The 23,613-nt window shown below is 39.5% G+C and overlaps 1 protein-coding gene across 5 annotated transcripts in view; it reads right to left on the bottom strand.

Annotated features, from left to right (window-relative positions):
* The window catches only part of LOC139711016 (uncharacterized), a 239,463-nt gene that overhangs the window by 89,572 nt on the left and 126,278 nt on the right, over positions 1 to 23,613 (bottom strand). For 4 of the 5 annotated variants that reach the window (XM_071622933.1, XM_071622938.1, XM_071622936.1 and 1 more), the window contains exons 19-22: positions 13,379 to 13,495; positions 10,750 to 10,866; positions 6,809 to 6,925; positions 30 to 146 (exon numbers count right to left, since the gene is read on the bottom strand). In XM_071622933.1, coding sequence (XP_071479034.1) covers positions 30 to 146; positions 6,809 to 6,925; positions 10,750 to 10,866; positions 13,379 to 13,495 — 468 coding nt within the window. The remainder of the gene's footprint in view (positions 1 to 29; positions 147 to 6,808; positions 6,926 to 10,749; positions 10,867 to 13,378; positions 13,496 to 23,613) is intronic. The other variant, XM_071622937.1, reaches the window with a different exon arrangement.

The following is a 23,613-nucleotide window of genomic DNA, read 5'->3' as shown; positions in this document are numbered from 1 at the left end:
TTGTTGGCTAAACTTCCTGTTGCAATTACCTGCTTGAGAAGGTTCACGTTTGTAGACCTCAAAGTTTCCTCTTCATTTTTACGGCTCTGTTCAATGGCTGCTAGCTGTGAGGTTTGGTCAGTCAGCTGTGACTTCAGCTTCTCGGTCTGGAAAACAGTACATGTATAGAAAAAATATTGAAAGTATACAGCCACAATTTGAAAACCCTGTTGAACAAATAGCTGGTAGTGCCATTTGAATAGAGATATATTTCAGTATTTGACACCATTGAAACAGATTATGTACCTCTGCATATCAAATTGTATTTGACCAAGGTATCTTTACGTGCACACCCATTACTAAGCTTCACAATATTCTCCAACACCTACTGTCAATCCATTGTTGTTTTTTACAAGTAAAATCTTTCCGACCCATGAAGCTAGGACACACACAGAATCTGTAACATCTTATACAGTAATTCGCTAAGGCGAAGCGGGAGATCGGCCTTATGTATTCCCTGTTTTATTCCAGTGTCGCTCGACTGTCCATCTCCTCCGAAGCCATCGGCTCCGGGCCGCCGTGACCGGTGCGTCGGCCGCGGGAGAGTATCCTACACCGAACGGCCCGAGTTTCGTCTGCGCTCCACCTCCGTGTCGACATAGAGGGCGATATAGAAAAATTAATTAGATAGATGCATAATGCATGATGTGCGTGACGAAAGAGCCGGGCATTTTTATATTTACCGAATTCTGCGGAACTGGACTCTTCAGCTATCGTGCGCAGACTTTTATCGTGCATATGTTTAGCGATTGCGCTGGACTCCTGCTTTCTCGAGACAGTGGGATACTAAAGATGATAGAGTGCAGCAAAAGCTCTATCATCTTCGGTGGACACACACACGCACACGATGTAAAATGGGTATTGCAGTGTGTGGCCTGCGCCTGTGTATGTATTGACGATACACAGATCACTCTCTGCGTAATGGACCCTACGGTAATAAGACGCGGTCACGGGAGCTTGCACAGTTCTCCATGGGCGAGCCAAATTATGAAAGCTACGAAATGCTGTATTTTATTGTAGTTTTGCACAACTACAGGATACTGTGCAACTCAGGTAAGTCATTGAGTTTACTCTCAAATCGGGTATCATTGTACTCATGTTTAGGATGGCTAAATATCCACTATACTGGGACATGTCTGCGCCAGTCGTTGCCCTTCCACTAGGGATTACACGCGCCACTGTCCATTCGTTTACTGCAGCTGCATATGTGGAACGAGCATCCGGTCAAAATGTTGCTGCATCCTTTTTGTGCATGTATTGCAGATCTAAGTGTCAGCATTATATCGAACTTCAACAACTCCACAGGATTCCTCACTAAATTTAGGATGTTTTAATGTTAACTCAAAGTGACAGGCATGTCCTGGAATCGTGTTGGCCATTACAGTTACTGTCTGTGTACATGTTATGTGACTTGCAAGAGTTGACGCGATGACTCGCTTGCATGGACTGTACCCTACTACTTACAGCATAGGGGGATAGAGCTTTACCGGCGGCTTAGTAAATGGTACGTTACGATGAATGCAAACAGAAAGGTGAGACTCACTTTGCCTCCTTGATGAAAATGATAGAGTTTTGAAATTGTACAACAAATTTAAAAAAAAAAATTAACACTGGAAATTTGCCTATATCTCTCCCATCCCCACTATATCTCTCTTTCTCTCATTATTGGTAGAACTGAGCAGTGGAATAGTGAGTGCATTGCCTACTTTTAGTGGGAAAAGCACAACAACAGCAACAAAAACACTAGGATTCTATGAAGTAGGCCTACTTAGCACAAGATTATGTATGTGAGTGCTGTGAAGCAGTTTTGGAAGGGTTTGCACAGGATTGCCTTCAGAAAAGCCTTTTATCAAGAGCATAAAAATGGGGGGAAAAAGATATATAAAATCCTTAACAAATTAACTTTTCCACCTCCCCTGATTTATCCCCATATTACTGTGTCCAACACCCTAATGGCTCTACTCTAACCTCAACTAAATAATAATAATAATAATAATAATAATAATAATAACTAGAAATGTCGCTACAGCGACTGGTTATACCCCCGCCAAACAACATTTCATAAGCTTTGGTCAAAACAACATTTCATAAGCTTTGGTCAAAAAACTGAGGAAGTAGTTAAATCCGCAAGATCTTTCCTTGATCTTCTGCCATTAATATGCCGTTACCATGGCAACGTACTTTCGGGTACTGTCGAAAAATGTGTCTTGCACATCTACAACCAAAGGCACACATCTGTACCAAGTCTTATGGAAATTGGGCAAAAACTGAGGAAGTAGTTTGCAACACAAAATTTTCCATCATTTTGGCTCATAATATGTGAGCTGTTACCATGGCAACATACTTTTTGTCACTGTCAAGAAATGTGTCATGCTGACCTATATCCTAAGACAAATATTCAATATGAATTCCATGAGAATTGGAAGAACACTGATGAAGCAGTTTTGCCATGAAGCATTTTGCCCTATATTTTGCCAATAACATGCCGTTACCATGGCAACACACTTTTTGCCACTGCGGAAATATGTGTCTTGCACATTAACATATTCAGATGAACATCTGTACCTAATTTCATAAAAATTGATCAAAAACTGTGGGAGGAGTTCGCGACGCAATATTTGTACCCATTTTTGCCCATAATATGCCGTTACCATGGCAACGTACTTTTGGGTACTGTCAAAAAATACGTCTTGCACATCTACAACCCAAGGCACACATCTGTGCCAAGTTTTATGGGAATCGGTTGAAAACTGAGGAAGTAGTTCGCGACGCAAGATTTGCAACGGACCGACCGCCCGACCGTCCGCTGATTCCTATATACCCCCTTCAAACTTCGTTTGGCGGGGGTATAATAATGATGATGATAATAATAGTAGTAGTAGTAGTAGTAACAATAATATTAATATTACACTGTAATTATGACAATAATAATAATACAACAGGCCGATGCAAATGAATGGGGTGGGGGTGCTATGATCCATACCTAAGAATGGGCGGAAGAGACACAAACAGGTGGATTGTTTTAATGTTTCAAAAAAAGAAATACTAATGATAATGAAGCTATTTTTAATTTGAACCGTTTATCAAGCGTAGAGTAATCTTTACATGATGGAAAAAAGATACAGTCAAACCTGTCTAAAGCGGCCACCTGTCTACAGCGGCCACTGAAAAATCCCCCGAAGAGAAAAACCCTGTTAAAGACCCTGTGTATAGCGGCCACCTGTCTAATGCGGCCAGCGGCCACAAATTTTGTTTCCCACGGTAATCTTTCACCTGTCTATAGCGGCCAAAGAGCCGATAATTCAGCGTGTTTTTCTGCTTTGTAGCAGTGCCAGTCATTCATGGGCAACGTTCAGTGATCGCCAGTATTATTCGCCATCACTGCATTCATCACTCATTCAGTCATAACAATGCATTAGTGTTTAGCTTTCTTCACGACTGTTCACATGCTGATGTGTAACAATTTCATAAACACCAGCATTGTTCAATGCATGAAACACATGTGTGCCTACGTACACACATACATGTACATGTAAGTACTTATAGATGTATACAACGATGATACATGCTCATGTAGGCAATGCACACAAAGTTGGATGACCTGTCTATAGCGGCCACTTTTTTCATCTCCCTTGGGTGGCCGCTATAGACAGGTTTGACTGTATTCACTATCCATGACCAATCAACTTTTTTCCTTCCCTTGATTCATCCCAACATTAATATATTATATAAAATGATACTTATAAAACCTGATGTAGTACTGAACAATCTGAAGCAGATAAACGAGTGGTTCTACGATCCATCAAACAAAGTTGGGTGATAAAAACAAAAAGGAGGGAGCAAATAAAGACGAAAATATTTTTTTTTTCGCTCAAAACGTGGGAAAAAGATGAATGAAAAAAAAAACAACTAGAAATGTCGCTATGGTGACTGATGCCTCCGCCATAATGCATGATTCTCCCAATACAATGTCTTCACAATGTGTGATGACAGTTTCAGATAACTGGCAAAATATTGAAATGTCAGGTTTGTCAGAAATATCTTGAATGTTCACTTTTCTTGAACTGGGTTTGCTATAATTGTCTAAAGAGTGCAGGTACACATATTTAGGGAAATGAGAATTTTTACTTGACTTCTGACCGACCCTTTTATAAGTTTATGCATTGAGTAATTTCCAAGGTATGAAGAAAGAGTGTCATTACAGTACAAAATAGATTTTTTTTCGGGGGGGCATTGAAACCTGGCCTTTGACCTTTGACCTTCTGGCTAGAAATTTCCCAGAAAATCTCCATTAGGTAATGCATGTATTTATATATTAAGTTTTAAAACTAATAATGCAAGCATTGCATATACTAGTACATGAGGGAAATGGTAAAATTTTGAGAAGTTGACCTTGACCTTTGACCCCCTGACTATTGACCCATGACCCCTACATTTCCTAGATAATCCCTGCCAGTCAGCACATGCGTATGTACCAAGTTCCATGAAGATACATTGAACCATTTGCGAGAAAAGTGATATTGCAACATTTTCACCTAACCTTTGACCTTTTGACCTTTGACCTTATGACATGAAAGTCTCTCTGGAGAATCTTTACGCAGTAGTGCATGTCTACACTAAGTTTCAAGAAAATACCTTCGGGCATTGCATAGATATGGGGGAAATAGCAACATTTTTAGCATTTGACCTTGACCTTTTGACCTTTCACCTCTAGCCAATGTCACTGAAATCTACTTAACTAATTGCCCCATCATACATCATCCTTGGACCAAGTTTGGTGAAAGCTGCTTCATCCAGTTTTGAGTTATCGTGTAAATTTTAGGATTTGACCTTGATCTTTGACCTTCGACCTCTGTCCGATTTCACTAAAAAAACTAATCAAGTAATTGTCCCATCATACATCATCCTCCAACAAAGTTTGGTGAAATTTGCTCGATCCAGTCTTGAGTTATCGCGTAAACGTATACAATTTCATGATTTGACCGTGACCTTTGACCTTTGGCCTTTGGCTGATTTCACCCAAAATCTAATCAAGTAATTGCCCCATCATACTTTATATTTGGACCAAGTTTGGTAAAATTCAAGTCAATATTACTCAAGTTATCTCGTAAACGAAAGTGGACGGACGTACATACAGACGTACGTACGGACGGACGGACAACCCGAAAACATAATGCCTCTGGCACCACTTCGTGGCGGAGGCATAAAAATAAGGCCCTGAGACCTGTGGATTCCCATGGGTGCCTGGAAGCATGCGCAGGGGGTAATATCAAAGTAAAAGTGTCAAGGGTATCTTCCCGTTTCGACGGGAAGAATCTGTAGACAGAACTTTCGGGGAATCTCACAAGCGTTTTTAGTCATTTTCCCCTGAATATTTGTTTGTTTGTTAGTTTTCTGCGGGGTGAAAATCTGTGTGAGTGTGTGTGTGTGTGGGGGGGTGGGTGAGGGACAACAAGACAACCGTTGGACTTCAATGGGTGCTGCTAACCCCTCGAAACTCAGTTCTATAATAAAAGCAAGTGGCGGGAAGATCCAAAATTAAATTTCTGGGAAGGGTGGTCATGGGTAGAAATGAGCACAATGTAACGAAGGAATGAGAAAACATTTATTCTATTTCATCAATAAAAATGTGGAAAATCATATGTGAAAAAAAATAATAAAATAAAAGCCCTTAGACTCATGGGTGCTGCTAGTATATTGTAAAACTAGAAGCTTTTGCGAAGTTTGCAAGCCAAGACTCGCGAAAGTGCATGCGAAATATTTTGTCTACACAATGCATTGAAGGCCAGTAACAATTCATGAAAGTTTCATGCTGTGAATGTTTCTGGTTCACAATATTCAACATCACAACTGCTCTATGCAACAATATTTGGATGCAGATGGGAAATCTCTATTTGTATGACACATTTTCCAAGCTGTTTTGATTATGAAAACAACCCTGTGCTCTCTAAAAGAAATCAATTAAAGTTGGGTTTCAGCAGTGTCCAGTCATGTGTGTTGTGCCTCTCTTTCTCACTCTCTCTCTCTCGGAGACCTGTGACTGCGAGAGAGTTGTCCTTCATACAAAATTGCCAATCAACAGAATGAAACGTAATCATGAAAAGTACAAACTTGATATGGGTTTTCAAAGATGGCTGTGAAATCTCCTTGTTAAAGGGGATGGCTAGTAACTGATCAGTGGGAATCAGTGGGAATGCTGAGGGATGATTGTTCCAATCCTTGTGGGATTCATTTAAGAGTACATTATATATCTATTCTTGTGTGAAAATTATTTGCTTCAGAATGGTCTCGTATTCAAGTAATGTGCACTTTAATGTTTCCAGGTAAGCGTCCCTGGTCAGTGACGGGGCATTAATCTGCACATTACTTGAATATGAGACCGTTCTGAAGCAAATAATTTTTCACACAACAGTAGATATATAATGTACTCTTAAATGAATCCCACAAGGATTGGAACAATCATCCCTCAGCATTCACACTGATTCCCACTAATCGGTTACTAGCCATCCCCTTTAAGATGATGTAATACTGTAAAAGTGGAAATTTTCACGGTGTGGAAATGTTCGCACATTTCGCGTAACCACAACCAGACACTTGCTCGAAAATAAAAGCAGGTGAATATTTCAGCATACCATATGCTCCAGTAGTTAATGTCCTGATTCCGCGGAATTAAAAACACACAAAATCAATCTTACCCGGCCGAGTGCGAAAATATCCACTTTTACAGTACTGAAGAAAAGAAAGCAGTGCACATTTTTCATGGATTCACCTCCTTAATCAGGCCACTGTTCATGACTTTCAGATCATCTTCTTGACATAAGTGAGCCTTTTGCAAGGATTCCAGTTTCTCATCTCTTGTTGAGAGTTCAGATGTCAAATCTTCAATCTGTGGAAGAAATGAGTGAATTGAACAAATCATCACTATGTGGGGAAAATCTTTGCCTTTTTTTTTTTTCTTTGGTCAGGACTTCTCAAAAATTCACCTAGAACACTCGAACCACAACATCAGAGCTGCCAACTTTTGTAAAAGCCTTTAAGGTACTTTGATGACTGAAAATCAGTAATTTGCACCCTTTTTGAGTGAAAATCAGTAATTCTTAACAGTGTAATAGAATATAACACAGACAATGATTTCTAAAATCAGTAATTTGCTTGCAACCTTCAGTATTCTTCTCCAATTTCAGTAGAAATTACTGAAAATCAGTACTAGTTGGCAGCTCTGCAACATGCAGTTGACCATGATGCCTCAGGCTTCTGGCATGATCAATGCATTCCACCATGTGTATGACTCTATTGACCTTTAATCCTGTTGCATAATAGAAATCTTCTTTTGTATTTCTATCTTTTTTGCACTGTAAGATATGCATAGTATTTCAAGTGCCAAATTTACAACGGCCAAAACTACGACATTACACTCCAGCTAATAGTTAGCCAAATGCTGCTGAAGTGAAAGTTAAAATAATCATATCTTTTTGAATAAAGTGATAAAACTAGTTTGCATTTGATTTGTACACAAAATTACGGTTTTTGAGCCATTTTTGGTCTGACGAGCATCTATAAAAGGGTCGTGCACTGTTGCATTGGTTTGCCCAATTTTCATGTCCCCCGGCTCTATCAACTACCTAAATAGCCCGGCCTAGTTAGGGTTAAGACTAATAAATATAAATATGGTGATATGACAGTACATTTTGTTGCAACTGCATGTGAAAAATATAAGAAATGCCACTCTAAAGAATATTAACCCTAACTAGGCCGGGGGGGGGCCTCCGAGGCCCCCCTCGACGTTCCGCGAGATGTATCGCAATCGCAAAAAGCTATCGCCGCGACGATTCATGACTTTTTTCTTTCGAGTCTCCCGCATCTTTTGACACCAAATTTGCGACGCCCGGGCACGTGGTTCCAAAGTTACGCATAAATATGCACATGCATGTCAGACCAAAAATTGCTCAAAAACGTAAATTCGTGTACAATTTCAATGCAAACTGTGCTTACAGGCAAATTTCATAAAAGCATGATTATTTTGGGGTTTTATTGATTAAAATCAATGAATAACATATTTTCTTGTTCGGAGCGATGTCGCGGACAAATTTCATCGAAAAAACAATGAAAAACATAAAGTCGAAAAAACAAGGAAATATATAAGAAATTCAAAAAACAATAAAATACTTAAGAATTTTTTCTGATATCACAATTTTTTAAAATTACATTTGGTAAGGACACTAAAATGAATATTTACACAAAAAATGTGCCTGTTTTGAGCTTTATTTTGTGATTTATGCCAAATAGTCTGATTTCATGCATCATTATGCATAAATTAGCATAATTTAGCATGAATGACAATTTTTTGAAAAATTAACTTCAAGGTATTTTAGATTACATCATAGGCAATGTGTGTGCCAATTTTCGTCGCGATCGCGCGGTCGACATATGGAGGGGGGGGGGGGGGGCTTGGGAGGCCCCCCGCTCTATCAACTACCTAAATAGCCTGGCCTAGTTAGGGTTAAGTGAAATAATTATGATATCATATGATTTGATATAGTATAAACTTTTTAAAAAAAGATAATTTCATCATTACTGTTGATAAGTGCTGATTGATTTCACTTATTTCACTTTTTCTATAGACTGAGCTTTGTGAGACCAAGTTTTTACCGAGAGGTGGGGGGGGGGGGTGTCAATTTGACCCCTCCCCCTTTCAGATCTCGGCCGCCGATGGCATGATCGCCGTAAAATTTTTTTGCCTGAACATAGAGACGGATGTCAACTACAAGATTGTATGTGACCCTGCATCACAAAACCAACAAAAAGTCGCAAGACATGGATTTTTAGTTGAGGGCAGATTCTGAAAGAGCACACTCTAAGCTTTAAAATGATGTATAACTCAATTCAGATGGACTCTCTTAAATATTGGAAAGAAAGCAGACACTCTGGAAAATGCGAACTGAGAAAAGAGGCTCTGGAGTACAGGGGCTATTTGCCCATGACCCCAACCCTCCCCTTTTGTTTTCTTTGTTCTGTGTCCCTAGCTCTCCCCTGACTGTTCTTGTTGTATGTAGTCCTTATATGTGATTGCTGTCAATGCCTGTTTGTCATTTTGCCTCTGACGAAGATTCTGCTAGGATTGAAAGCTCAGGCCCCTTTTGACTCCTTGTTAAATAGTAAGGTTCTTCTGTAGTAATAAAAGAGTTAGAATCACTGCCGGATCACAATACCAGTAAACCTCCCATCTAGAACAACAACAACAACAACAAGAGACCCGCGGGTCTAGCGCTCACCTGAGTATCACAAGTTCACCTTTCACGCAGTCACTAATCTAAATTATTCACAGCTCTACCAAAATTTGACCAGGCATTCTCAAGTAGAAGATCAAAATGTACAATAAAGGCCCAAATTTTTAAAGATTCCTTAATTTGGGGGGATTGGGGCCCCCTGGGGCCCTCTGGTGGGGCATGGTGCCCATTTTGATAAATTGAGATCCTGACCCCCTAGGGATGCTACCTGCCAAGTTTGATGAAAATCAATCATGAGGTTTTCAGGAAGAAGATGAAAATGTATAATTCAGACCCCATTTGAACCTTCCCATCCCCCCCCCCCCCCCCCCAGAGGGGCACCCCTGGATCTGCTATGAGCAACCTTGAAACTACAGTCATTAATGTACTCACTCATAGTATTATCTTAGCTCTTTAACTTCTGATTCTAGAGAAGATTTTTAAAGATTCCTTCGTTTTGGGGTGTTTGGGCCCCCCTGGGGGCCCCCCTGGGTGGGCATAAAATTGAGATCCTAACCCCCTAGGGATGCTACCTGCCAAGTTTGGTGAAAATGGGTCATGGGGTTCTCAAGAAGAAGATGAAAATGTACAATTTAGGCCCCATTAAGACCCCTCCCCACCCCCTCCCCTGGGTCCCAAGGGGGGGGGGGGGGGGCACCCCTGATTCTGCCATGAACAAACTTGAAACTACAGTCATCAATGTACTAACTCATAGTATCAAATTAGCTCTATCACTTCTGGTTCTAGAGAAGAAGATTTTTACAGATTCCTTAATTTTGGGGGGTTTGGGGCCCCCCTCGGGGCCCCCTGGGTGGGGCATGGTGCCCATTTTACAAATTGAGTTCCTAACCCCCGAGGGATGCTACCTGCCAAGTTTGGTGAAAATGGGTCATGGGGTTCTCAAGAAGATGATGAAAATGTACAATTTAGGCCCTATTAGGACCCCTCCCCACCCCCCTCCCCTGGGACCCAAGGGGGGCACCCCTGATTCTGCCATGAACAAACTTGAAACTACAGTCATCAATGTACTAACTCATAGTATTAACTTAGCTCTATCACTTCTGGTTCTAGAGAAGAAGATTTTTACAGATTCCTTAATTTTGGGGGGTTTGGGCCCCCTGGGGGCCCCCTGGGTGGGGTATGGTGCCCATTTAAAAAAATTGAGTTCCTAAACCCCTAGGGATGGTACCTGCCAAGTTTGTTGAAAATTGGTCTTGGGGTTTTCAAGAAGAAGATGAAAATGTAAAAAGTTTACGCACGACGGACGCCGGACGAAGGGCGATCGCAATAGCTCACTTGAGCCTTTGGCTCAGGTGAGCTAAAAATCATAATAATAAGATAAATAGAAAAACAAAGTCACAGGATTTGCTCCAAACACATACTTACAAATTGGTAATACCAGAAAGGGATTCATCCACATAGGAACTTTTACTGATGAAATTACCTGCTTTGTAAGTTCAGCATTGCTGACTTTCAGTTGCTCTTCTTTCGTGGCAAAGTCTTGTTTATTTGACATAGCCTCCTGAGTTTGCTTACTAAGAGTTGATTTCAGTTCACTGACCTGTGGTTTAAATGAGAGGTATGATAAGTGTGCAGTGTGCTCATTTGTGATGAAAACTACTGTTTGTCTAGATTTTACACAAAACAAATAGGTACAAAATCAACTGCCTTCAATAACAAGAATTACCTCTGATTATTTTCACTGAAAACGATATAGTAATACATGTCTATAACAGCTAAAAATGCTTGAAGTTGTGTCTTCAACAAGATCCAGATGGTAAAATCACGAATAGAAGTGAAGTAAGATTATCAAAATAAACAGAATTTCATGATGAAGGTTTGACGAGTGTTCGTCGTTCATGCATTTATGAAAAAAAAAGGAAAATACATGCTTGTACAAGATGAATACAAAAGTTACCAAACTGATATTTTGAGTACCCAACGGTAAATATTATTAGTTTCAATCAGATAAATAGAACACACACAGTTCATGCCACTAACCCCATTAATAAAAAAATTAATTTCATAATAGTCCTGTCACACTCAAGAGAGTGCAAGGTACTTTATATGATTTTCACCATTTACCAGCCAGAGCTTTTTAAAATCATTTTAAAGTCATTCCAAAGAGCAAATCAAACAAGGAGAATTAAAAGAGTTTCATTAACAAGCAGATATCCAATATCAGTTGCAACCCATATGCCAAATTACATAAAGAGAAGATAAGTTATCACTTGACAACTCTCTTATTGCTTCTGTACAGAATGGGTGGTATTCTGAAATCCTTCCTAGGAAGAAATTTCTTCCTAAGTCATGATATTTTCCTAAGTGGTATTCTGAAAATCTTCCTAAGTTTTTTCCTTAGTCTGTTCCTAAGTTTGTTTGTTTTCCTAAACTTAGGAAAAAACTTAGGAAGGGGGCGGGAGTGTGAAAATTTCTGACTTAGGAAGAGTTGGTATTCTAGAATGCACTTAGGAAAGAATTTTAGTAAAATATTTAGGAAAGCTCCACCCCTGTCCTAAGTACATTGTTAAGAATAGCAAGCTGCAAATCGTGATAAGCGCGCTTGTCATTCACTGCGCGCACATGTACTTTGATGCGCGAAATGAGCGTGAGAAAAGGGACATGCCGCGCACACATGTATTTGACCCTACGTCATAGTATTATGCGATTGTCGTTGGTTAGTTCCTTATGATACAGCATTTTCGTATTGGCTTAAGAAAGGACGTGGGCAGGGATAAGGATGGCCTAATTTGCATCAAGAAGTCCCTAGGAAGAAATTTCAGAATACCAATTCTGTCTTTCCTAGGTACTTCCTAAGTTTCTGACTTAGGAAGAACTTAGAAAGATTTTAAGAATACCACCCAATGTCTTTAATTCCAGCATTATTAAAGGAGAATTTAGCATTTTAATCTGACCTTTGATCATTGACCTAAAAATTTCAAAGAGAATTATTTTTAGGCAGTACATGCATACGAACTAATTCACAAAGATACCTCGAGCCATTTCCGAGATGTGGAATAGAAAGTTAAATTTTAGCATTTTCACTTGACCTTTGACCTCATGGTCCAAAACCTTTCCAAGAAAATCTTTTCCTTGTACTTTACATATAAGCTAAGTTTCAAGAAAATACCTTTAGGCATTGCATATTTGCAGATATGGGGGAAAGAGTGAAATTTTAAGACTTTGGTCTTGATCTTTGACCTTGAGCATGTGCACCAAAAAGTTGACAGGCACAACTTTGTCCACTCATGCATACTTATGCCAAATGGTTTTTAATTAAGTTACGCTGTCCACAAAATTGATTATGGACGGAAAGACAAATAGACAGGCAGAAGGATGAACGGACGACCCGAAAACATAATGGCTCTGCTGACACTTTGTAGCAGTGGCATAAAACAACAACACCCAAACAACCCAACTAAATGAAAATAGCTAGAGGTAAGCCTTGGATTAGTACTCAATGGCTAAATGAAACAGGGTTTTCATCCTTGTTCACAAGAGTGAAAATTCTCCAAGATGGGTGTTACCAATAAAAAGACATATTTACAAGCATTCAAGTGCACTTATTGCGCACATGGCATGAGATCATGAAGCATAGTGTGAGTTAGAGCCTATATGCACAGATGAAGGTCATCAAGAGATTAACCAAAAGAAATCAAAACAAGCTCACCATGTCAACATGTATGAGTCACATACTGGTATGTGGCATTAAAGTAATGTGATTTTGACCTCATATTGTGCAGATGATCAGTGATTACAGACTAATTTAATCCAAAGCAAAACAGATATTGCACAAAACAAATTTGTCACTGTGCAATCCATAAAAACACAAATAAAGTGCACTGGTGTATACCTGTCTCAGACTCTAAAGCACACAACTGAAAGTGATCTCAGTTTTGATGGTGAGCCCTATGGTACATAACTCTTCTTCCAAGTGTACTTGTCAACAAACTTTAAAAAAAAAAATCTGATTGTGTTTTACCGTGACTGGTGAAAAAACAAAAGTTCTATCACTGAAATCTGAGGGGATGGGGAAGAGCTGCATTGATTTGTTTCGATTTCCATTAGAGTACCTGCTTTAATAGGTCACTGATCTGAACTGTGTGTTCCTCTTCCTGCTTGGTGTGGGTCTGCTGGGTGGCTGCAAGCCTCTCTGACTGGCTGGTAAACATGCCATTAAGGTCTTCAATCTAGGTATCATCAAAAGGTGGAATCCATGAGAACACCTTAGAGACTAATAAACCTTAAAGGACAAGTTCACCTTCATAAACATAAGGATTGAGAGAATGTAGCAATATTAGTAGAACACATCAGTGAAAGTTTGAGGAAAATTGGACAATCCGTTCAAAAGTTATGATTTTTTGAAGTTTTTGTGCAGTAACCGCTGGATGAGAAGACTACTGCAGTGTACGATGTCACATGCGTACAACAATATAAGGAAAATATAAAGAGAATTTCACAAAATTCCATCTTTTGAAAAAAGTACACATTCCTCTGAATCGTTACCGACAAATGTTATGGGTAATATTATTCCCCCTGCCTTTAGAAAGAGGCAAGTCAAGTGCTCTTTTATTATGCGAAAAAAGTGAAAATATGTTGAATTTTCTTTTACATTTTCTTTATACTGTTGTACGCATATAACTCACAAGCTGTAGTAGTCTCCTCATCCAGCGGATCCAACACAAAAATTTAAAAAATTCATAACTTTTGCATCGATTGTCCAATTTTCCTCAAACTTTCACTGATGTGTTCTACTAATATTGTTGCATTTTCTCAATCCTTATGTTTATGAAGGTGAACTTGTCCTTTAAAGGTAGGGAATCCCATTTGCATGCCTTAAATGAAGAGTTGTATAAATACAGTGGTATGTTGAAGAGAGTATCATTTTAGAAACTCCCATAAAGTATTGAAAGTGGAAGGTAACATTTAGTACATTTTTATTGACCGTTAGATTTTGAATTGAATTTTTTTCGGGGCTCACTGTAAATTCCAGTACATTACTAGGCTAGCTTTGCAGACCCATGCACTGCATGTGTGTCCATCATGTATATTTTGTGAAGAAAGTTCATCAAAACTTACAAACATTTCTATATACATTCTTGCCACACACTCTATATGTTATTACATCAGCTCTTATACTTTTAGATTTGTGTTTATAGATAAAAAATACAGAAGACTGCAACAAAAAGGCTTAAGTGTGGCTGACACACAGAACTACTGAGTAGTTGAGTTTTGTGCATTATTCAAATTGTAGATAACTGTTGACTTCCAAATTTCTCAGCAGTGGCCTAAACAAGTCCCCTGAGGTTCATATTTAATGTTTTGCTGCATTTTGGGAGGTCTGTAAAAGGCATCCCCTACCTTTAATCAGGTGACCATGTCATTTTCACACTTTTACTCCTCATATCTCTCTTCACTGCCTTTTGTGTTTCACATACACAAAAAAGTAATAAACATTATTTTGTGAAAAAAATGTTTCATGAACTGAGTCAATGGAGGGAAGAAGCTGTGAAAACACCATGTCCTAACATTTAAGCAACATCATGAGAAACAGGCTACACAAGTGAAATCACATTCTTAGTTCATGCAGTGCAGGTGGTTACCGGTTAAGGCGTGACAGATTTTATCTCACGAGCGTTCGCCCGCGTCCGGCATGCCTTCTTATCTGTTAAAGTAGCCAGCTTGGCACGAGCTTGGCATGCGCCCATGCCGTCCGCGTTCCGGGAACGCCAGCTTAAAAGTCTTTTGTTTAGTGCCTTTGTTTCGTATACTAATGATGCACAGGATAGAGTGTGTTAGTGAAGGTGCGGCGCGCTCGAGAGTATTGACAATGGTGCGACATGCACGAGGCGCAGCCGAGTGCATGTTTGCAACCGTTGTCAATACTCGAGAGTGAGCCGCACCTTCACTAACGCCACGAAATAATCCTGTGCATCATTAGTTTTATAAAATGGGTCGAAAACTAACAGCATTATTCACGTACCTTTGTGGGTCAATACCAGTCAGCTACATGTAGCACTCGCTCAAAAGTCAAGATGTCCGAAGATGTTCGTCCCAAACATTTACGCACGTCGCACTCGGAAATCCCGCACACTAAGTACTGTACGTACGTATAAGAGTATACGTACGCCACGTACTGTTATGCATAAGAAAGGCCACCGGCTGTTGTGGCAGCCCCCCGCGGCCCGAACTAGAAGTTGTTTACAGGATTGACAGCGCGTATAGTAGCGCGTGACGCACTTGTAACAACTGATTGAGTGCGCACTGCTAGTGTAAAACATTGTGACGTCCGTCAGGCCAGGGAGGTGGAAGAGAGACTCTTCTTAGTGCTTACCTGAAGAAAATAATGCACGCACACGTGACTCATTTCAGCGCTTCCAATTGGCTACATTCTTGAACCCATTTTATAAAACACAATAGCGTCAACTTCACTGGACCCAATCGACCACGAAGCCATCGCTCCATGTAGCCAGCGTTCGGGAACGCCCGGATTAAGTCTTCCCTTTGTCTTGTGCTTAACACTTACACAGTTGATTTCATGGAAGCTTAAAAAAACGGACAAACTAGCAAACAAATGAAACACGAAAGGCATTGCACTATCACGCGTTAGTAACGCTGTGATTACCTTAATTTGCGTCGATGAGAGGCGTAATCAAGAAGTATCTGAAATAGTATCCGAAATATAGTATTTGTTCCCCTTACATGAGCGTGAGACCACTCTTGTAAGCAGCTTCTCAGGTGAAGCAAAATGTGTGTAATGAAGTGACAAGTGTATAAGAAAAACATTCACAATAGCTAGGTAGATTGACGGAAACTTGACACCCATGGCCGTGCCAGCCAGGCAACAAGCTGGTGGAAATTTCCAGGAACTTCAAAGCAGGTTTGCCGCCAGGCAAAAACCGCAGGGTAAAGGAATTTGCGTACGCGCTGAATGGGTCGTAAACATCGTGTCAATTGCATGGGGCCTGGGAGGGAAGAGGGTCTATGTATATAGTACATGTATTAGTAACCCTGTGCTGTGTGATACGTGCATGCTGTTGGAGACACGTGCTGTAGTTGGCGAGAGCTAGCTGATGAGAGCTCCCTGCATCTGAAACCAAGGAGGTACCAGGCGAGCTCGCCTAGTACCTCCTTCCTGAAACCAGGGAGGTACATACACATCTGGCTCTGCTGAAACTATGGAGCTTTAGTACAGTAAACCTCGACATTGCTTAAGTCGACACGATAAAAAAGTCCCGATTTTTGTCTTGTTATTCCTTGAAAATTTCTTCGTCTTAGTCGACATTTATAAGTCCACAACTCGCGTAAGTCGACCTGATTTTTTAAGTGCCAACTGAGCTGAAATACGTGTTTATTCCCTCGTCTAAGTCGACATAATTTTTCGCTCAAAATCTTATCGCCATTCTCTTAAAAAAAGAATAAATCGTTTTCCCGCTCTGATTCGCTGCATTTCTAATCGGTAATTCCCTAGTGTATGGCGTGGTAGCGTTCGCGCAATGCGTCATATTGTCTTGTACGCCAGAAATGAAAGGGCATACATTCATTTACATTGGAGAATTACATGTAGTTGGCTACCCAAAGCAGTTCACTTTCCCCCTTTTCTGCTCGTTATTCTCAAAACGCAAAAACTTTGTACACATAAAGGTCCTAGCAAAAAATCATTATCAGAACATGAAATACACGTGTAGGTGTTTCTGTTTATCCGAATATTCTAACGTTAATTATTCCGAAGCGTTAATAGAAACCTGGGCCCGTTTTTAGAAAATTAATCAAATGCAACTAGTCTACATGTAATTAAATGCAGCTGAAAATTAAATGCAGGTGTATCAAATCACGAGCAACTTTGCACATAAACGCAAGTGCGTTGCTGCCAAAAGGCTTGCGTTTGATATACATGTAGTATGAAACTAGAAAATAGTTGTATGAACCTGAAACTCAATTGCGTTGAAACGCAACTCTAAAAATCAAATGAAGTCCATCAATCACGCGCAACGCTGTATTCAAACGCAAGAGCGTTGCAGGGAAGACTTGAGGTTTTCGTAAGAAACTATAGAGAAACTGCGTTTAAAAGCATCTTTTAACATCTACGGAGGTGCGTTATTGTTGAAAAGTCTTGCATTATTTTGTTTGTTTTTTCGTATGCAAAATTAAAAATTAAACGCAGCTCTGAAAATCAAATGCAATTGTAAGTCCATGTCATCACGCGGAACGCTGAATAGACTTGCGTTTGATATACGAAACTTGAAAATTGTAGGGAACTTCTTTAAAACTCAGTTGCGTTTCAACGCGATTCTAAAAATCCAATGCAAGTCCATCAAATCACACGCGACGCTGTATTTAAACGCAAGAGCATTGCAGAAAAGACATACTTTTTGTACGAAATTATAAGAAACTGCGTTTAAACGCATCTCTAAACATCTACGGAAGTGAGTTATTGTTGAAAAGACCTGCATTATTTTTTACTTCTTACGCAAAATTAAGAATTAAACGCAACCCCCAAAATCAAATGCAAGTCCATCAAACACGGAACGCTGAAAAGACTTGCATTTCATAATCATCCGACACTAGAAAATTGTAAGAAACTTAAACTCAATTGCGTTTAAACACTAATTCTAATAGTCAAATGCAAGTCCATCAAATCACAAGCAACGCTGTATCTAAAACGCAAGAGCGTTGCAGAAAAGACTTGCGGTTTTTGTACGAAACTAAAAACTGCGTTTAAACGCATAAAAACTATAAACCGAAGCGTGTTATTGTTGAAAAGACTTGAATCATTTTTTATTTCGTAACGGAACTTTCGCCATGATTGAACTTAGTCTGCACTAGCAGGGGAAAGACATCGCAACATTAACACGTTTCAAACTACCGAAACGCATCGTGCTTCACGAAATGTCGATGAAAAAAATAGCAGCAAATTATTGTTACTGTAGTTCGCTGTTCCGAAGGTTTAAATCTCAGTCCAAAGTTAAATAAGTTCGACGATGGAAAGATGTTTATCTTTACGAAGGTTATAGTAATCCCAAAGATGTCGTTTCCGGATTAACAATTTTTCTTGTTTTTATTTCAGACTGGCCCGCGCCGTACATCACAGAGCGGTAATGTTGCGAATCGGAGCGCGAGAACAATTCATTTTCAGAGTATGGCAATAGAAATGTAAGCAAAACAAATAAAAATATGGCGACTTAGGGAAGGAAAATCACACATCCTCTTTCAACTCAGTCGGCACTGAAAAATTATCTCGACAGAATCATACGAATTCACACGCATATCTTCACAGCAACGCACTTCAATTTAAATCGCAAATTTGCATGCACTTTGGGGAATATGCGTTTGTTTTTTTCATATCAAATTTAAAACGTACAGTGTCTAGAAACGGGTCCATGTTTCGGATCCCGCTCTTTCAAAAGCTCTCAAGATTTTTGTGTTTTGTGCATTGCCGTTACTAACTTCGCGTATATGTGCTTCTTTCGCAATAAAACTCGAATTAAGATGTACACAGCGATAGAGGCTCAGCTCAGTAGATACTTGCCTCCAGTGACAATATTCTTGTGTACAACAAAAGAGTTTGTGAGCCCATTAGCGCAATGTCTATTCATACCTATATACCTGGTGCCCGATCGATACTTTCATTGTTTGATGGCACGTGGTATTGTAGTTGACCATGGAAAAGGGGATACTGTCATAATAGGCCTACAGCTTGACTGTTTCCGCACAGGAGGAATACCAACCTGTCCATTCTCAAGTCGACCTGCAAAGAGAATCTCGCTTTTGAGCATTTCAGGCTCTTGGAGAATTATGGGAGGAACGGGTTAAGAAAACTCATTTAAACTATGAATGTAATTATCCCTCTTCCCTGGTTATGTAATGGGCTGTTTAGAGCTCATCAGTGAAGATTGAAAGTAAGCCTACTTTTTGCAAAGCGTATTATAATGACAACTTGTGCAACAATAATTAACCTGGCTATTTGTTAACTGGCAAAATGTAATGTTTGGGCTTATTTTCTTATAGGTCAGCAAGACGATATGCGGATTCCGTAAAGTTCTGGGTAAAACCTAATGTCCTGAGAGAAGACTTACTAATTTACCCGCGCTTGGAACGGATAAGTCTACCGACTCTCACCAGGAAAAATTTCTTCAGTACTACATACAGTGCTAGCCGTATATAGTGTATGATAGGTTATCTTTATAACAGGCGGGAAGGACGGTGCATCTTCTACAAATGACTTGTCTCTCGTGGAAGAAAACCCGTCTCCTTGCGTGAATTTTAGCTCCTTTTTCAAGCTTGCGGGAAACGCGATGGATGGACCAAACGTATATTAACCACAAAGCGAGGAACATCGTTGTGAACATAAAAACTGAGAAATATGCAAGAAACAGTAACGGTCATTTTCATCTCTGTCTGCAATTAATTATTCCAAAATTTCGTTAATCACATAGAATGCAATTAAGTTCGTTTTGATGAATATTCAAGAACACACACACACACAAAATAAAAAAGTTATTCCGAAAGTTCGTGAACTAGAAAACGAAATGCCTTAATCTTATTATATTTTGTTAGGATATAATTATATTCCACTGCTTGAAACGCAGTGAAGGGGGGGGGGGGTCATAAAGCTGTTCGTAAAGATACGAACGACTTACGAGTGACTGATGATAAGTTCTTGTGCTGAATTATGGAAATTCTGATAAGTATAGCACATCAGAACTGATCACCAGTCGCTCGTAAGTTGTTCGTAACTGTACAAACAGATTTATTAAACGTCCCCCCCCCGTAACACAATAATGTGATACACTGTACTAGAAAGCTTTAATGTCATGCTGAGTTAAGTAACCAAGTCAGTGGTACTTCATATTTTATGCAGTGTTTCAAAGTGACAGATTATGAGAAAGATATGTATCTATGTTACATTCGTGTGTATAATACATTAATTTTGATAGTTTATAGTACTGTTGTACATGCAATTACCATGATCTCGGCAGACGACTGACCAGCACCAATTGTCTCAATTGGCTTTCCTATGCTTTTTACGTCGCCTACAGAATGGGTATCCTCTGGTCCTTTCCATTCAGGTATTCATAATTGCTTATAAAGCCCCCTCTTTAGTTTTTACAATCGGAAGGGAATAGCAGCAAGAAACATCCTCGTTTAAAAGAGGCTTTTCTTAATAGCAGGTATGCCATTTTTCTTCTGCTTCCCTTGTTTTGGGGCAGCAATAACAGCCATGGAGCTACAAGCAACAAAACTTGTAGCTCCTTGCTAAAGATGCACCCGACACACAAAAGCGCACCGACGTATTCATTTTGCGGCACGGACACAAACACACCGAAGTTCACATCAGGCTGCCGTATTGGTCGATGATAGATACCGTCTTATAATTGGATGATTTTCTTTGACTCCTCATATAGAATGCTTTCGCCTTATGAAGTGACAGAGGAGGAGCGTAAACGCCGTCGTGCGTCGCTATAAAGAACGACTGCTGTATTGTTTCGTTTAGGGAAAGAATCAGGTTGTGAGCTTGAACGGAAACAGAACCTGAATTTTAAGAGATTGTCATGGTTTTGTTTGTTTACTTGTTCGTTCGTTTGTTTGGTTGTTCGTTTGTTTTTGCTTTTTAGAAAGTGAACTACTGACAATAGCGTACAAATATTCGTATTTAAGGTTTAAAGGGATGTGGAATTGGATTATGTAAAGCTAAAAGCCGCGTTTACACAATCATGTTCACGGCAACCACGGCAGTCACATTTCAGGCCATCACGGACAAAATGGGACGGACGTGAAACAACGCTGTGAGACGAGATAGGCAAATGTGACAGGCCGTGATTGCCGTGGATGCCGTGTCACATTCTTAAACTGTTAAAAAAAAAATGCCACGGCAGTCCCGGTGCTAATGAGGAATTTTGTATGCCTTGATAAAATGGGATGAATGCAATGAAACACGACGGCACGTAATAGACCCTAACAAAACTTGGAGGCGGTCCGCAGCGGGACGGGACGGAAAATATTGATAGTCTATAGCCTGATCAGACGCCGTGAGAACAGCGTGTGATAGCTATAGAAGTTCGCCGGGGCGAGGACTGGAACGATCCGAACAAGACTTAGAATGCGAAGGTGGGGGGGGGGGGGGGGAACAGGAGAATGTCTCAACTGCATATACTAGTATACCCACAGCGCACTGCATCTCAGGCAAATACAACGTGGCCGCCAGGAACATGGTGTAAACGTAGCTTTAGAGTCTGTAGAATCCACATATCTATAGGCATAACTAAAACTTGATTTCTCGTGACTCTGACACACTTTGACAGACTTTGACAGATTTCTGTGCACAACATGTTCATGTAATATTCAATTCCACACACATACACACACACACAAAAGATCTTCGACCTCCTAGACCATTCTCCCGCCCATCATTCTCTCTCTGCATCTTTTTCTGTTGTTATTTTGTTCCACCTCTGGGGATGTATTCTATGTTCGGCAATAATAGTGCGTTTCATCGTGTTTTGTTTTGTTTTGTTTTATTTCATTTTTAGATTTAGATCGGAAAAGCAATATAGACGGGAGGTAAAATTCTTGAAGCAACTATACAGTTTCAATTTTTAGTTTGACATCGTTCTTATATTTTGATGTTCGTTGCACCTGTAAGGTTCTTGTAATGCGAAAGTTAAATAAGATTCGCTATAATATTCTCGAAAATTCCCTCTGCCGTATTGATATTCGTTAATGTGAAAAATAAATACGATTCATTAATCCGAAACCGCACGAATTTTGTGATTCTAAGGGTGCATTTATCGGGATATTAAATTAATTACGTTACTCTGAAAACGAATAACACAACTTGTTCCTTTTAATTTCTGGGATTAACAAAACATCAGAAAGCAGAGCTTATCTAATTTTCGGATTTTTAGTCTGGCATTGGGGGTTAGTAGTTCGGAAAATAAGTATGGAAAATCTTTGAGGCAAGAAAATAATTTGAATTCCTATTATGGCATCGTTATTTCCTTTGCCTTATGTTCATTATTCCGAAAGAAGAATAAGGTTCGTAAATCCGATGGTTCTTTTTGCTGAACCCGCAAAACACGCAAATTTGATATGCCTTATGTAATGTGTTAATCCAAAATTGTATTAGGGCTCGTTAATACCATTTGTGGCATTATTCCGAAGGTTCGTAAATGTGAGAATGAATTACGTGCATGGTACGAAACTTATGTCATTTTTGGCTAAAAGAAAATTAAAAACGCCGAATCTTTTCCTGTGACGGGAATATATGGGTTTATTTCTGAACGTGACATCGTTTACTTCTTTGCACGATATTCATCATTCCGGGAAAAAAAAATATTCAGATGGTTCATTCATCCGAAAATGGAAAAAAAGTGGGTCGTTTATCTGTAAAGAAATTATCATATTCGTGGTAAGAAACTTCGTTTTCGTATCAGCTATATAACGTCCGAAATTTCGAAACTTATATAAAAAAGAAAAGCGAACCTTCAGCATAATAACAAACTTTAGCGAATCGTAACAGTTTTTTTTCTTTTATCAATCGAGCAGTGTGGAACAACAAATCCGACATTTGTTTTAGCATGGTATTGAGCAGAATGTTACTGCTATTCACTTCCAAAAGTAAAAGCAATTATCTGACATTTATTCTGGCATCTTCTGGAGCCGAATGTGATTGCTATTTACTTTCGAAAGTAAAGCAAATATCCGACATTTATTTAATCACCATGCGGAATTGAATATTACTCTGATTCATTTCCGAACGTCAAAGGAAACATTCGACATTTATTTTAGCATCTTCCGGAGCTGAATGTTATTGCTATTTACTTTCGAACATAAAAGCAAACATCAGAAATTTATTTTATCATCATACAGAGTTGAATATCATTATTATTCATTTCTGAACGTCAAAGCAAACATTCGACAATTATTTCACCATCTTCCGGAGCCGAATGTTATCCTTATTCATTTCCGAAGGCAAAATCAATTATCTGACATTAATTTTAGCACCGTACGGAGCTGACTCTTACCGTTATTAATTTCCCAAAGTGTAAGCAAACATCCGACATTTATTTTAGTATCATACGGAGTCGAATATTACCGTTATTCATTTCCAAAATTAAGAGTAAACATCTGACATCTATTTTAGCATCTTACGGAGCCGATTGTTACCGCTGTTCATTTTCGAAAGTAAAGGCAAACATCCGACTTTTTTGGTGGCCCGATCGTACCAAAATCTTCATTTCTGAAATTTCGGTGGCCCGACGCGCATTTTTGGTGGCCCCGTAAGTGTCGAGCCTTGACTAATGTCATC

This window comes from Diadema antillarum, unplaced genomic scaffold (assembly GCF_040938485.1).
Source record: "Diadema antillarum isolate AM-2024a unplaced genomic scaffold, OU_Dant_1.0 seq00001602_RagTag, whole genome shotgun sequence".
Lineage (NCBI taxonomy): Eukaryota > Metazoa > Echinodermata > Echinoidea > Diadematoida > Diadematidae > Diadema > Diadema antillarum.
This window is presented reverse-complemented; position numbering and strand designations above follow the sequence as displayed.